The sequence below is a fragment of the Quercus suber genome, unplaced genomic scaffold, assembly GCF_002906115.3.
Source record: "Quercus suber isolate HL8 unplaced genomic scaffold, Cork oak 2.0 scaffold_280, whole genome shotgun sequence".
In the NCBI taxonomy this organism is placed as follows: Eukaryota; Viridiplantae; Streptophyta; class Magnoliopsida; order Fagales; family Fagaceae; genus Quercus; species Quercus suber.
Genome location: NW_027069736.1, coordinates 273,242 through 290,356, shown reverse-complemented (window position 1 = coordinate 290,356; position 17,115 = coordinate 273,242). Strand labels below are relative to the sequence as shown.

The following is a 17,115-nucleotide window of genomic DNA, read 5'->3' as shown; positions in this document are numbered from 1 at the left end:
AAAAAAAAAAAAAAAAAAGGCCTGAATGCTGATAATTAGATGGTAGATGCAGGGTCGTATAAGATAGCTTGTACAGTTTTGGGTCTCTGTATAGGCTTCAGAAACTTATAATTAGTTAGATTTCCAGTTTGCAATTTCCCCTTTTGCTTCCTTGGAAGCCTTGAGGTTTTCTTTTTCTTCAGTAAGTTCTATAAAACTATCCCACTAACCTTTCCAATAAAATTCATATTGAGTACAACCAAGAGAATAAAAAGGAAACAAAAAAGAAGAAGAAGATGAAAGCTGAAAAAATGGACCTATGAAAGGTTTCTGTTTATAAATTATTAAATATTAAATGTCAAATCACTTATGTGAAGGAAGATTCTACACTAAACTGGAAAACATTGGAAAATGTACACCAATAATAGTAATGGCATTAACCATGAAGAGTGAGATGACTAAAGAATTTCGACATATGAAAACCTCAAACCTCCAAATTTACAGCAGAGTCTGGCCTCAAACGATTTAGCCGAACGGTACCAAGAATGTACTCAGGCAACTCTGCCTCTTCTTTTGCCTGCAAACAAAGAGCTGTCAATATCTAGTTGTGTATGACATGCATGTATGCTTAGTTAATTATGAAGAAATCTAGCTTTGGTGCATCACTACATTACGTCAACTGATAAAGAGCTCCATACTATTTTTTGTAATTGGTAATTTCCACTCACATCTTATGGTTTCTGAACTCACAACTTCAACCTTCACCCCATGCTTAAACATGGAGGATTTTGGAAATTATGCACCTAGTTGCTATTGCCAACATTATAATGTGATGCAGCAATAGACACAAAATGTATTTATGACAAAGTAAGACCAAAGAATGATTAACTAACCTTTGTTTCAATCAGACACCTAAATTATGTACGCAGTACATATCTTAACGGCACAAGAACATTCATGATATATTGAAATCACAAAATGCAGACCTCTATTGAAATTACAAGATGAAATCTATTAAATGTTTAAAACCCATTCACAATCTCAAACACACAGCACAAGAAGAGAAAACGTTTATACAAAGGGGAGAATACAATTTTTTTTTGCAAATATTAGCTGCACAAAGGGACAAGCTGTTGGAAGGTATGACTCACTTTCCACATATTGAAGATGAAATCAAGGAATTGATTGCTTGGAGTAAATCACGGGATTGGCACAATCAATTATCTTGATATGAAATTCAAATTCAAAATATGCTTGCACTAAATTGATAGTTGACCTATTTTCAAATTTTGTTAATCCCAATATAAATATAGGTTCCAATGTGCTGTATTATCAATCAAGAAATTGAAACATGTAGCCATTTGGCTTTTGATGTTGTAGATGTAGGTCTTAGTGACTGAACCATTTTAATCCGTTCAATACTTCAATTTTGTTTGTTTCTCTTTATTTTCCATAGAATTTCAAATTTTGACAAACCTCTATCAAAATGGCAAGGTCGACAACTATGCTTGTGACATATCCAAGAACAAGGCCGATGACACTCCTTGCTACAGAGGATGATCCAATATCCACATCAATCTGCATGATAGGAATTTATAGTCATTTGTAAATTTAAGAGGCATAAACAGCAACCAGCAGAACAAGCACAGTGTGTGTAAAAGCTTGCATTCCAACCAATATTCAAATTTGGAGTCAAACTTAACCTGATGTACATTGCTTGCCTAATTTATATGATGTTATTAGAATATCATTAAAAGGTGTCTGCAAATGTGTGGCGATTTATTCATAAAATAAAATTTAAAAGAGTACTTGTTAGAGACTGCTAGAGAGGGGACAAAGTGGAATAATCTTGAGATAGTCGCACCAGATCTTGGGTTTCACACCCAACATCAAAATTGAGCAAGACATCAGATATCACCATAACCTGATTGTCCAAGTATTCTCAAAACAGAACTATCTTAAAAAAAAAGCTTGCAATTTGGATATATTGCAATATCCTGAATTTTCAGATCAATTTGAAAAATACCATGTTTTAAACTCTAGATCTTATATTGAATAGAGAATATGCACTTCTGATAGCATCAAGCAACAACAACAACAACAACACGGAGAGAGAGAGAGAGAGAGAGAGAGAGAGAGAGAGAGAGAGAGAGTAAATGTGCCTGTGGCCAGAAAGAAGGCAGGCCATGTTGAAATGTAAACGATCGTACTCAACCTGTTCTTTCACACAGTTTGGCAATACTAAATAAAAATGTATACTGGTTTCAATCATTTCATAGTACTTGACATCCCAGTAACACATACACCCTGTATAAATATATTAGCGATAATCAGCATGCCTAACACAAAGACAAGATAAAATAAGAATACTTGGGTAGTGTTACCTCCAAAAAGTTGTCTTGTCTGAAGTATTTGCAGGTTACAGCTTTCCCCAATAAGCAAGCTTTTGTTCCGACTGCACGCTTGACCATCCAATACCCCTGTACTACTCAAGAAAACATTAGCTGCCCAATGACATCAAAGGCAAAACTGATATAAGCCACTAAGATTCAATAGAAGCTTTATACTTAGCATTCCGTACCTCAACAATACTAGGAATTAGTTTAAATCTGGCATCCCGAAGCATGTCACTTCCATCCACAAACTTAGCCAGCAAAGAACTTTTATTTAGTGGTCTGTCTGCAGCATAGTAAAGGACCAAACTGTAGTTTGGTTTAGCAGGGACCTGGAACAGAGAAATCAAGATACATTATCCTACTTTAAAGATTGAACTGGGACTTACAGCACCAAAGAAGATCATGTGCCACAATAAGATTTATATCACTAGATATCAGAGGTTTGGTCATGTTCAGAGGAGAGAGACTAATGCACCGGTAGGAAAGAGTGAGTTGATCCAAGTTAAGGGAACCAAAAAAGGTAGGGGAAGACCAAAAATAACGTTAGTTTAAGTAATAAAAAGGACATGTCAATTAAAGAAGTATTGGACAGTATTACTTCAGATAGAATAAAATGGAGGAAAAGAATACATGTGGCTAACCCTAGTTATTCTGTTAAGGATCCATAGCTGACCCCAAAATTTTGGGACTTAGGCAGTTAGGCTTTCTTATTGTTGTTACGGTAGATGTCATTCCTAAGCAAAAGCATTGAGAGGAAGACTAGCTGAGAAAGCCCATCTCAAATTTATCTCTTCTTTGTTCTCTAAACCTAATTGTGCGAATATCAACAACTAACATGTTTACATCAATCATTCTGCTTTTGAAAAATTAGTTCAATGTTCCACTGAATCTTCTGTTGTATTCCACATTCAGGCCCATATTTATTCCCCATCACCACCTAAAACAATTTCAGGAAATTCTTCTAATAAATTCACCATGCATTGTAGAACTCAGATTGTATTTTGTAGAAAAAGTACTCTGGTGCGAAAATTATAACAGAAAAACTACAATCAATCTTTACTGCTTCATGTAGTTTTTAGTATTGCATTGGTATTATGTGTGAAAGGAAAAAAGGAGACTTGAAGGCATTCATTCGCATACCTGGAGGTTAATGACAAGGATGAATGGAAGCTTTTTCCCAACTCCTGACTAGAATTGAAAAAAGGAAAAGTTAGACACACAAGATTTAACAGATTAAGAATCAAGAATAACAAGCTCAAATACTCCAAAATATGTCCTGAAGTCTAAAAGAAACATCTTTTATCTCCAATTTTCCAATCATTTTGAGTTTTGCTAGATCCACACAAAAGATATAATTGCTATATATAATTTGGAAAAAAAATAAAATAAAATAAACACTTCGAATATGAGAATATTCCAACAATTCTACTGTAACATATATAAAAGTATGTAGGTTTCATATCAAGATATTATGTAGGTTTCAACAAGAAGACAATAGTTTTCTGTCTTTTTTTCTTTCCTGTTTTTGAACTTTTTGACTACTTTGTGCTTTTCATGAATATTGTAGTGTCTTTAGTAAACTTTTTCTTACCTATCAAAAAAAAAAAAAAAGCAAGAAGACAATAAAACTGGGGAAGTAAAAAGAAGCAATTGAAACTTTCCAAGTCGTGTCCTTTGTTAGCCTACTATTTATTATTTATTTGTAATATCCAGTTAAGGGAGAGTGAATAATACAGGCTTAAATCAAGTGGGGGCTTGTACTGCCTCTTCATTTGTTAAAAGATACTAAGCACATTAAAATAATAGGACATGAATTTAAACTATGCTACCCACACATAAAGGCCCACGAGAGCTTTTGGGAAGCAAGAAAACATTTTTGGCCAATCACACCAAATAATAACTTAAAATTTAATGTAGCTATGTCTTTTCTTGAAACTGGCCATAATTTAGGAAACAAATACTCCTTCAATGTAAATAAATGCAAAAGGGTGACTTGTGTTAGTTGCACTATCCACAACATTTATTTATTGGTAAGTTACACACTCACTAAGTGGGTTTTGAACCCATGAGTCATGACCTCACCCTCAACCTTACTCTTGCAAGACGAGGAAGTGCCATTTGAACTAGAGCACATTGGCTTGCACTATGCACAACATGAAACACTGAAACGTTTACAACTTCTTTTTCTTTTCTTTTTTTTCCCAGATAACGTAGGGCACCTTTCTAAAGCATAGCCCTTTAGACTTGCCTATAGCTAGTAAAACCTTTAGGCAATTGACCTCACTGACCAAAACTAGTCATTGGGTAATCTAGGGGCAGTCACCCTTGACGGGCTAAGCAATTTATGCTCAAAAAAGAAACCAAAGACCAGGCTGGCTAAAAGAGGATTAATGATTGCTCTCCACAAACAAACCATGAAGACTAGGAACAAAAGTTTCACATAATTTCAAGAAGCATTGTAGAGCCTGGACTGAATGGATGATGAAGAGGTGCTGGAAGCTATGGAAATTTGGTGGGCTGCCCACAAGGCCAAACTATAAGGGATTCAGTTGATTGAAATTGAAAGTGACACTAAGCTTTTGATGGATCCTTCTACTGAATTATAATCAATGACCAAGCTGTACTTGTCTAAAAAAAGAAACAAAAGACCAAGCTAGGAAATAGCCTCCTAAATAGAGGATATTAAGTAATTGACCAGCAGCTCTGATAGGTGCTCTTTCAAGTGGATTCCTAGTGCAGCAAATGCAGCAGCAAATGTGTAAATCAAATGGGCCTTGCACTATTTCTAAGTCTTTTCTGGATGCCCTCAAGTTAGATGGCTGCTCTATCTTGTATATTATGCTGCAATGAATTTTTAGTTTACCTAAAATATAAGGATCTAGCTTCATATAGTTATGGGTGGTTAAAGGAAAAAAAAAGAGTAAGCTTAAGTTTTGCCATTTGTGTCACAGAGTTAGCCATCATAATAATATGGAAAGCAAATGATATGATAACCATATTTCTACCTGAACAAGAGACCTGGGATGCAATGCAATCCTATCTATGGATTTGTCCACTTTGAACCAATCAACCGCAATGAGCTTGAGAAGGGGATCTCCTCCCATTACCTGAAAGAGTTTATCAATTAACTAAAAATTGACAGATCTGTATATATCTTACAGAAGCAGGTCAGACATCATTTTTGCCAAAATAAAAAGTAAAATGCTTGTTTAGCTTTCAAAGTGGCAACATATTTAACTATTTACCACTATATTTATCACAGTTTACAAAGAAACATATAGCCAGAAAAAACTAACAATAAATAAATTGTACAACAGAATACATAAAACTACTGATATCAAACAGGATTCAAAATATTGGAATCACATTCAATTCTCGAAGAAGGATGCAACTCCACTCTAAATAATCCAATCCCTGAACTGAATAAATATATTCCACTCTTCCCGGAAAATCAGGCAACTAGCTTATATGCTTTGTTCATAGATATCCATGCTTCATATGCATTGTTTTCTTAACACCTCCAGAAGATGCCTTCATATCAAAAAAAAAAAAAAAAACTAACATAGACCCTTAAAGTCAAACATGATTGCTAATAAGGTCAAGAGCTTGACTGCTGAGATCGAATTTCAACACACAGCACAGAAAATCTGTGAACTTTAGTTGATACTATTAAGTACAAAGGCTGTCCAAGGGAATGGTCGTTGCAAATCAGTCTGTGATTCAGAAAGTGGTCTTCATTCATAGATAAATTATTCATGAAGTTGTATTTTTGAAAGAACTAAACCTAATGCTCTGGTACAGAGAAAGAACAACTCCAAATGGGCAAGGGTTAGGCGAGCAGCTTTATATGGAGAGCAGAGCATCTTCTGTCTATATCTTAATGTGCCATAACAAACTACAGAACACAGTTAGACAAATGGACTAAAACACGGTTGCTGAAACATGAACAAATAACTCAAAAGAAGAGCAAAACCCACCTTAGAATTATCTTTTAGGTAAGTTTTTCCTCTGATCATAAATCCCGTACCACTTGGAGAAGCCCAACAGTTTGTGTCTGCGCCATCCTTTGCTTTGTGCAAGGAACCATGACACTGAGTTGGATCAATGCTGATAGGAGTTACAGTAGGGTCTAGTTCCTTATTTGCATCTGGAGCTGCATTGAGAATAATAAGTACTTTAGTCTTGAATTCTTTGCAATGGAAGGGGAAACAGAAATGAGAAATTAACTGCTTTTGGTTTTTAAGCTATTTGCTACTAACACAAACAATATTAATACACAAGATTTTCTTCATTACTAACTTCATTTCCTAAGGCATTTGTCCTCAAAGGATAGAAAATAGTTCACAATGTGAGTAGAAATTCACAAATATGACAACAAACAAGGAGCATCGTATCAGAATAATCAATGGCATTTAACCATAATATCCCTTAGATGAATTAGAACACCAATCTTCTCTGCTATAAATGAAAAAGGTAACATGGAAAAAATAAGCAATGCTTTTGCTTAGTCAGTCTCATCTAGGAATACATGGGAATATTGGACTTTAGCATTCTGCTGTAATAAGCATATTTTGAGGTAAGAACCTTGTTATGGGTATAAAGCTAGTGGCAAAAGACTAAACTCATTGTATACCTATATATATCAATAATATGGTATATGTTAGGGTTAAGTGAACTAACCCGATACATATGTTTTCTCCAAAACAAACCTAATTGGTAATTGACTTTAATGTGAGAACAATAAAAAACAAACGTATAGATATTTTCTATATACAACTATTGATGACAATATGCAGAGTAGCATAACTGGTTGTTGCCCCCTTTTCAGGTACAATTATTTGTAAAGTGGACCTGAAGTTCGCTTCAAAGCTAAGCCTGTGATGGCCCATGAGACATTCTTCAGCTTCACTTTTGATCCCTGGCAAATTTCAAGGGAGATATTACATTCTGGAATCTGAAAATGATAGCTTCTATAGGCACCAGTTACATTCAATCAGATCCCAAATGTAATCTATTTCTGATGTAAAAGAGGCAGAAAAGGGAAAACCTTATTGTCATGTTCATCACTGTCGCTTTCTTCATCTTCTGAGGATGATGAGGAGTCAGCAGCAATGGCATCATAAAACTCATCCTGCACTTCTGCATCCTCATATTCACCACTGGACACAGAAACATCAGAGATTTTTGAATGGACAACTGTGGTGGCAGATTCCAAACTGAGAGCTGGATTTGCTCCAATATATTCTCTTAGACCTGACCATCCATTAGCAAAAAAATAAAAAAATAACTACCATTGCAACAAACATCTCATCGACAAATTGTGCAATAAAGCTTCATAGGTTCATTATGATTGTTGAGCTATGTTGTTCTCAGTATTGCTTAACAATAAATAGACTTAATAATAAGACTAATATCTTCATCACACCCTCTAATTATTTTATATAAATAAATAAATTTCATTAATAAATAAACAAAGAGAGAGACTTTGATCTACAGGTTGCATATGAAAGATTAAAACAAAAAACAAAAAAAACAAAAACAAAAAACAAAAACAAAAAACAAAAAAAAAAAAAATCAGTAAATAATCCAAAAATCCTGAATATTCAATATACTACTCCCATCTAATTTGGACAAATCTGGACTTAATTCTGTCAAAAGAAAGCTCCTGCCACTCAAATGTCCATCCATCTCTTTAATGCCATATTTTCCACGTGACAGATGTTGGAACCATATTCCAGACTTTGTTTTTAACATTTTGTACAAAGCAGGTTTCCTGCACCCATATTGAAGCAAAGAAAACACTAACTTAGGCATAATCCATCTGACACCAAATACCACAAAGATGAAGGCCAACAACTCCTTTGCAACTGAGCAATGAAGCAACAAATGATTGACTGGTTCGTCATTTCTCTTAGACATCCGACACAAATCCACAATAATTCTTTTCCACTTTATTAGATTATATACAATTGCCTTCCAAGGGAACATTTGACACAAACCCCTCTCATGGCTTCATAGAACAAATGAACAATAAAAATACAATTGCTACTCAACTTCCACCTATCAAAAAAAAAAATTGCTACTCAACTTCCATACTTTTTATCAGCCTCTCCAATACAAATCCTAATTGAATAAAGCCTCTTCATCTGGAAACATTTTAATATTGGCTGTTATGATTTTATTGGGTTTATGGATAGCTGATACCAATAATACCCCATATTGATGGGTGATACCAATATAAAACCTATAACAGTTGATATCAGCGACATAATGGCCAATGCCATCTGTTGCCCGCCAATACTAGCTGTTATCCAATAACCTAAGGCAGTACCAACCAAATATAGGTTCGGTACAATTCCATAGCAGTGAAACTTGTAACCCCTTATACAATTCCCATTACACCTAATTCTGGAAAATTGTTATTGATACCTTCCAAGTCCATTACTACATTGTAATACATAGTGTAGAATTAAACTCAACCACACTATTTAAGTATAAAAATGGATTCAGTTTCATTGCTTGAAATAAGTAATCCAAAAATAACTGACATCAACACAATGGATACCCATGCTTAGATTAGCAACCCAAAAGTATATGTGATTCACATTTCTCTTCCTTTGTTATGGGATTTATTCCCCATGACAATTTGAACTGTTCTCAAATCATTCTACCAATGTGGCAAAAAGTTCTTCAGCATCTTGTCTTCCAGCTTAGTCAAAGACAAAGTAGTCTGCATTTGTGTAAACCCATGTTGGAAGTATTGCCAATGTGATTTAAAACTATTTGAGATCATGGCAATGATCTTTTCAAGGTCAACCAAATTCTAAACCATTTAGATTGGATTAATGTTGGTGCCACATAAAATGGCGCACAACTTGTGCCACAACTCACCCACATGGCGAGTTGTGAGTGGTAGAGGTGTGTCCCCACATGGACCCGCCGTCACACCTCTTCCACTCACAACTCACCACGTGGGTGTGTTGTGGCACAAGTTGTGTCATTTTATGGGGCACTAGCATTACTCTTTGGATTGTAAGTTGGATATAAGAAGAAATATTAGATAATCACACCTGCCACTTGGCACAATAGCGCGTAAGGAATACTCTTTTCAAACTTTGAGCAGTGGCTTTTCGTCCATCTACTCCAGCCTGAAGAATCTATCTCGAACATTTGAGTCACAAGACACTTTGGCGCATTTGAAGCAATGGGTGTGTTTAAACTTCTGATCTCCCAGGTAGATGCTACAGTGTAAAACAAAGGAAATAAGAAAGAAAGAAGGGAAAACAAGTTAATAAAGGAGACTATATTTGATTGCTAAATTACACAAGCACCCAATGGGACTTGAACCCATGAACTTACCCCCCCCCCCCCCTAGAAAGTATAAAGGGAGGAGGTGCCAGTTGAGCTAAAGCTCATTGACTTGTCTGTTAGACTTGATACTCAATATCCACTAATGAACAAGAAATGAAATAATAAAAGAGTTCACAATTGGACATGAACAGTTACAATCAAAATTCATAAAACAAGCTTGCTAGAGTTGAAAGACAAATAGTATGCATATAAATTCTTTGAGAAATCCATGAAAAAACACAAAAGGGGCATAACCCAGGTACAGGGTATTATACAAGAAAGACCCAATAAAAAAAAAAAAAAAAAAAAAAAAAAAAAAAAAAAAAAAGCGAGGCAATAAAAAAAATAAAAAAAAAAATTTGATAAATTTAATTGAACAGAAATCTCAGAAACTCATCTTCAACTAGTGTAGAAAATTAAAAAACTAGAAAATTAAAACAGGACCATTGGAGTTTTTTGAAAAATTATGAAAGCATGAAATTGAAATATGAGAACCTATAAAACATGATAAGATCCATGGGTTTGCTTTCAAACATTTAACAAATGACCACGTACCACAGATGCAAGTATATTTTTTTACTATACAAAGATGTTAACATATAAGAAATTTTTTTTTTCTGGAAAATTTTCAAGATTTCATCTTCTATATGAACAAATAAAATTTACTGAGAGACTATTAAGGGTTTATTTTTTTAGCTTAAAATGCTAACTTATTTTCACCGTTAACTTATATACAGCTTTTTTAAGCTTCACTTTTTCCAAGTACAACTGTACTTTGATGCAAAAAAAAAAAAAAAATAAGCAAATGAAAAATAAGCTCATTCAAGCACAGTAGAAATCATTCTGAATACAGAAATGAGCTAGTTAGAGAAAACAGATTCCACCACTAATCCTACCTCTTTTTTTATTATTTTTAAATACCAACGACAAATTTTGACTCTAAAGTTTATGCGGAGGAGAGTGAATATAATGTCATTGAGCTTTAGCTCAAATGCCACTTCCCTTCCTTGTAAGGGTAGAGTGGAAGGTAAGGTTTGGGTTCAAGATCCACCAACTGTGTGTGTGTATAACTTACCAATAAAAAAGGGGGGAACAAATATATCGTTATTATTAAATAACAGTAAAAAGGTTTCAGTTACATCTGGTCATTGGTCTGGGTTTGAAGAAGAGAGAGAGAGAGAGAGAGAGATACAACAGAAACATAGAGGCCTACAAAAACAGAAAAAGAAAGTTGATTTCATATTTCTATGACATCAGTCTGAGCAGACTCGGTGGTTGGATCATCAAATGATAAACTCTTAATATTACAACAAACATCTGCTCCTTTTTTTCCCATGAAGCCTTAAAACAGTCCATGGTGTGCTAGATGGATCCTCATGCATTCACAACATGCATCCAACTTCCAACTCTAAAGCAGAATTATCTACCACACAGTTATATCATAGGACTGATTATAAAAGCAACAACCTAATTGAATCCTTCTATTAGCTGGAAGCAAAAGTAGGTGAAAATTTTCAGAATGTCATCTTTACATCAAATAAATAATGTATCCCTGTAACTGACTAATTTGTTAAAAAATAGAAATTAAAATTAAGTGGCAGTTCATATTGAGTCTGGGAAAAGAAACAGACAAGTCAATATTGCAATTTAAAGTAATGTAGACATTATATATGATTTTCAATAATTCAACAAAATCTCTTACGGTTGATTTTTGTACGTCGATAACCAGATCTTGGAGGCTTCTTTTTATGTACAGCTGGACGTTGCAAGATTGCTGCATGAAAATATGCATTTCATATGTCAGCCAAATACAAAGGCAAACAGCATGATTTCTCATATTAGAATACAGCAAAAAAAGTCATGTCACCTCAGGCAATTCAAGTTAAGAAATTTCACTTGCTCTCAGTTGAATGCTTCATGTAAATCATTTAACAGTAGAGCCCATTGGCTTGTGGCAACTAGTTGCCATAGCAAGGAGAAATTTTAAATTCTGAAGCATTTCCATTTAGAGAGCCAAAGCATCTCTTAAAAATAAAAAAAATAAATAAAAATTTAAAACATAAATTAATCCTAAAGATGATTAGTTACCATCCATTCTTCCTTTTTTCTTCATTTCCATGCATTAAAAAATAGCATGTTATCGTAAAGCAATCTCTGAGTGAAGCAGTCCAGTATCAAGGCCAACAGGATTTTTAAAGTAAGCATTAGAGATGTTTCCGATAATATGAGCTATGCAGACCATACCCACAATATTTTTGGAATCATCCTATTGCATATATGGATTCTTATTTACTTACTATATGTTCCATCTTGTCCACGAAACCATTGCCTAGAGAAGACAAAATCTCTCTTAGAATGCCACCTACCATTCAATATCACGTAACAAGTAAATGTCACATAATGATAGAGAAACAAAATAAAGTAAAGAAATTAAGTGAAGCAAGTGATATTTATCAAAAAAATCCATTATGGTCTCAATTAACATCAAGCATCAAACTGGGGGGAAAAAAATAGAAAAACATGAATCCACTACAAGAGTGGTATGCTTTGAATGCCGACGACTAAGAACTGCATATAAGGAAACAATGGCATGCGGTGCATCAATGGTATTGGGATAGGCATTAAAGATAGAACATAGGACCTTTAACGGTGGAAAGATTGATTTAAACTGTGGTTCAGTTATTAGAGTATTGCCAGCGGACCCTCTTCAATTGGTCTCGTTGTTGGGGCTATTCGGATTATTCTACCCTGTTGGATTTTCTTTCTTCTATTAGTATAGATTAGGGGCTGCTTATGTCTTTTTGTTTCTTTTTTCTTTTGTTCACTACCGTGAACTTTGTGTGCTTTTCTTGCTATTCTTTTATTAATAATATTCTCTTCTTACTTATCATAAAAAAAAGGAAAGACTGATTGAACGAAGTTGGAAGACCTTCATGGTATATAAAAAGAAGAAAATGGTGGAGTTATAGGTTCTGTATGGAAAGGAGAAGGGTGGGGTGCTATCCATGGATGATCGAATGAAGAGGGAGGAATTAAAAACTGAGATAGAGAGATTAGCACAATCGGAGGAAATAAATTGCAATAGAAGTTGAGAAATTTATGGTTTGTGGAAGGGGATTATAATAGGCGGTTCTTTTATCTTTTGGCTAACTGACAAAAAAAATGCCAACTTAATCAATAATATTTTTTGATAATTCGATAGTTGGGGGGTAAAGGGATTTGAACCCTGGATGCTTTTGTTAGACATACCAGAAAATGCCAACCAGTTAAGCTACAAGGCTCTTGGCTCTCATCAATAATATAGAGGTTGAAGGAGTCATTCACTCAAAGGAAAACAAGCAAAGGAGGCAATGGTGGGTTTTATAAAGGGCTTTACGCTTAACAAGCCAATTAGAGACCTCAAGTGGCAAGATTGCAAATGCCATCCATTGACAAAGAGACTAGAGGAATATGGAAAGTCTGTTGGAAAGAGAAGAAATTATCAAAGCAAGACAAGGATGGTAACAAAGTACTAGTTTAGACGAGTTCACCAATGGCATTTTTCAAATAATGTTACGGAATTCAGGAAACTGATAACTTGCTGGATTTTCAGGAAATTTGCAACCATTTTGAAAAATCATTGAATATTGATGTAAACAGACCTATGGATCTAAGTGCAATATTTAGAAGATAACATGCTCTTGAAAGAGTCAGTTAGTGCTAGCCCTGTCAGCCTAATAGGGAGTGTGTATGACACCATTAGGATGGTGACAAGGTACTGGTTCAGACAAGTTCACCAATGGCATTTTTCAAATAATGTTATGGAATTCAGGAAGCTGATAACTTGCTGGATTTTCAGGAAATACGCAACCATTTTGAAAAATCATTGAATACTGATGTAAGCAGACCTATGGATCTAAGTGCAATATTGAGAAGATAACATGCTCTTGATAAGAGTCAGTTAGTGCTAGCCCTGTCAGCCTAATAGGGAGTGCGTATGACACCATTGGGATCTACTTTTAAGGCTTGAGCAATATAGAACACAAATAATTTAGACAATGAAGAGGAGGCATGCAGGATGGAAGAAACTTTATATTTCTAAAAGAAAAGGGGGGGGGGATACTTATAATTTTTAACTGCAGTGACTGTTGGAATACACTGTAATTCCTCTTTTATATTGAAAGTGAAACCTAGAAGATGATAAGTTGAAGAAAATGTATAGTACATAAGGGCTACTTAATTGTCTTTAAACCTCAAAAGTCTTGTTCTCCTTAAAGACCCCCTTTCTTGTGAAAGCCTAAATGAAAGTTATTCTTTGACATACTGATGCCTCTCATTTATTGTCTCATATATAAGACAACATGGTGGCTTTTTACATTATTTCAAATTTATATATTGATGTATAGATAAAAAAATTTCAATGAATTAGTTTTTAATGAAGATTTTGTTTTATTTGATGTGTATTGAGTTGTAACCCTTATCTTTCATAAACTTTTGCTTAAAATAAAAATTATTGCCGTCTATTGACTACTTACCCTGGAAAATTGTGTCTTGAATCATCCCAACCTCTTCTCCTCTTTCATATTTTTTGAATTATTTAAAATTTAACAATTTGTAACTTCTTTATGTTTTTGAAAGAATTAATAATATACGAATTGCATATCCTTAGCTTTCTGTTTATGTAAAATTTTTCCTGGATTTGTGAACTACCAACAAGTACATCATTGTTTTTAATTTCCCAATCTAATCTTCAGTCTGCATGTTTAACATGTACCACGGATTTTTTGTGCATAATATTCTCCATATTTATGTTATGATTATGATTGAAACTTGATAATATTTCTTTCTTTGGAACCAAAGTAAGTAATACAAGTTTTATCAATGTATTGCCTCAAGTAGTGCATTAATTATTTTTGCTCCACGTAGAGCGGTAAAGGTGTTCTTGTGAAGTCAGTTGGTGTTGTTGATGCAACTGCAGATACTGTTTTTGAAGCAATCTTAAACATTGAGCGACACCAGAGATACGAGTAAGTTGCTTGTATTGTTTTCAAGAGTGATGGTTACATATAACTTCAATAACTCAAATAATTTTCTTCGCAGGTGGGATATGTTGACAGGTGACTTGGAGTTGATAGATTCTATTGATGGGCACTATGATGTTGTCTATGGGATATATGATCCAAAATTTCTTACTCGGTATTGTTGTAAGATGGCTATTATGTTTTATTTTTAAAATTTTTTTACTAAGTAAAATAACCACATCAACAACAATGACATAGTGCCAAATTTTTTGGGATCAACCATGGATTCATAATAGATTAGTCCGAGTTAGTCACATGTATTCTTTTCCTCCTTTCTATTTTATTTGAAGTCATACACTATGTTACTTCCTTAATTGATATGTCATCTTTTACCACTTCTACTAATGTTATTTTTGGTCTTTCTCTACCTTTGTTCGTCACTTCAACTTGAATAAACTCACTATTTTTTGTCAATGCATTAATCGCTCTCCTCTGAACATGATCAGACAATCTCAAACAACTCTTCCTGTCTTTTCCTCAATAGTGGTCACCCCTATCTTTAAGTGTATTTCCACTTATTCATCTTCTCATTTAAACTACATTCATTTTATGAATATTTTGCTTCTTAACAACTCAATATTCAGTACCATAGAGCATAACAGGTCTTATAAAATTTTCCTTTAACTTAATAGGTATTCTACGATCACACAATATTCCTAATGTTCTTCTTTGCTTCATCCACCTTGCTCTTATCCTATGATTCACGTCCTCTTCAATCTCTCAATCTTTATGAATTACTAATCCAAGATATCAAAAGTTCTCACTCTTTAGTATCTCTTGACCGTAATCTTACTGCCCCTTCATCTATGTTTCTACTTTTACTAAACTTACATTCTCTTAATCGATGCCTTTAGATTCTATAGCATCTCACCAAATTTATAACTTTTCATTAACTCCACTTCTGGTTTCATCAACTAAAACTATATCATTTGAAATAATGTGACATTAGAGTAATTAAATTCTTTCTGCTTTACCTATCAAAAAATAATTATAATGTGACATTTCTGAAGAATATCCATTGTTAGTAGTTTACCTAACTCTGCTGTCCAAGCAGGAAAAAAGTGATCTTGCAAGGTTCCTTAGCGCTTCATGTACACCATGGGATGTAAACTTCTGATCCTTTGAGAATATTATAGTAGGAATAGACTTCAAGCTTTCTGCTCTTGGTTAATGTCCACAAAGTCTGGTAATCAGCTTGCCCTTGTGGAAAACAAGGGTATTAGAAATCGGAGAAACTATCCACAGCTTCTAGCTCCCAATCTTGGAAAGGTCAAGAAAAGTGAGGATTCCAACTCCATCCACCACTAAAATAAGAGCAAACAGAGTACCCTTATCTACTGCCAATCTAAACAAATCAGGGAACATATCATTAAGACAAAAAAACCACCTGATCCATGTGCCATCCCCTATGTACATTTAAGATTCTTCAAAGAACATCCCACCCTCTTCTGATGACTGTCCATAAACTTACCTCATACAAGCTCCTAACCACCTCTGTTGTCCAACACCCCATGATTCTCCTCGTATCATTCAGATAATGTATCTCCATAGTTGTTCCCTTTCAGTGGCAAATCTCTATAGTGACTTCCCTAGTAAATCTTGATTAAATGTACCCAGCTTCCAATCCCCAATCACCTTCCTTGAGTAGTGAGCAAACTTTTCTCTACTCTGATTTAGATAAAACATTTTGCATCCCCATTCCCCCTCAGAGAAATCTCTTTGTGTCTTTTCTAACCTATTGACAACATGAATGGGCATAGTACAGAGTGACATAAATTGCATAGAAACAGAAGATAAAATACTCTTTATAAAAANCTTACTGCCCCTTCATCTATGTTTCTACTTTTACTAAACTTACATTCTCTTAATCGATGCCTTTAGATTCTATAGCATCTCACCAAATTTTAACTTTTCATTAACTCCACTTCTGGTTTCATCAACTAAAACTATATCATTTGAAATAATGTGACATTAGAGTAATTAAATTCTTTCTGCTTTACCTATCAAAAAATAATTATAATGTGACATTTCTGAAGAATATCCATTGTTAGTAGTTTACCTAACTCTGCTGTCCAAGCAGGAAAAAAGTGATCTTGCAAGGTTCCTTAGCGCTCATGTACACCATGGGATGTAAACTTCTGATCCTTTGAGAATATTATAGTAGGAATAGACTTCAAGCTTTCTGCTCTTGGTTAATGTCCACAAAGTCTGGTAATCAGCTTGCCCTTGTGGAAAACAAGGGTATTAGAAATCGGAGAAACTATCCACAGCTTCTAGCTCCCAATCTTGGAAAGGTCAAGAAAAGTGAGGATTCCAACTCCATCCACCAC

The 17,115-nt window shown here is 34.4% G+C and overlaps 1 protein-coding gene and 1 long non-coding RNA gene across 2 annotated transcripts in view; one reads left to right on the top strand and one right to left on the bottom strand.

Moving 5' to 3' along the window:
* Positions 1-283: 283 nt before the first annotated feature.
* LOC112035650 (protein ENHANCED DISEASE RESISTANCE 2) overlaps positions 284-17,115 on the bottom strand; it is a 28,947-nt gene continuing 12,115 nt past the window's right edge. Inside the window, 12 exon segments of the mRNA XM_065781850.1 lie at positions 284-556; positions 1,456-1,557; positions 2,364-2,459; positions 2,561-2,704; positions 3,516-3,563; positions 5,381-5,482; positions 6,353-6,528; positions 7,227-7,293; positions 7,423-7,628; positions 9,446-9,616; positions 11,428-11,499; positions 12,023-12,141. Of these exon segments, the coding sequence (XP_065637922.1) occupies positions 464-556; positions 1,456-1,557; positions 2,364-2,459; positions 2,561-2,704; positions 3,516-3,563; positions 5,381-5,482; positions 6,353-6,528; positions 7,227-7,293; positions 7,423-7,628; positions 9,446-9,616; positions 11,428-11,499; positions 12,023-12,141 (1,396 nt within the window). The 3' untranslated portion in view covers positions 284-463.
* LOC136071027 (uncharacterized) lies at positions 13,830-14,889 on the top strand. Its single transcript, XR_010632345.1, has 2 exons — positions 13,830-14,731; positions 14,805-14,889. It is a non-coding gene; the product is annotated as an uncharacterized LOC136071027 (long non-coding RNA).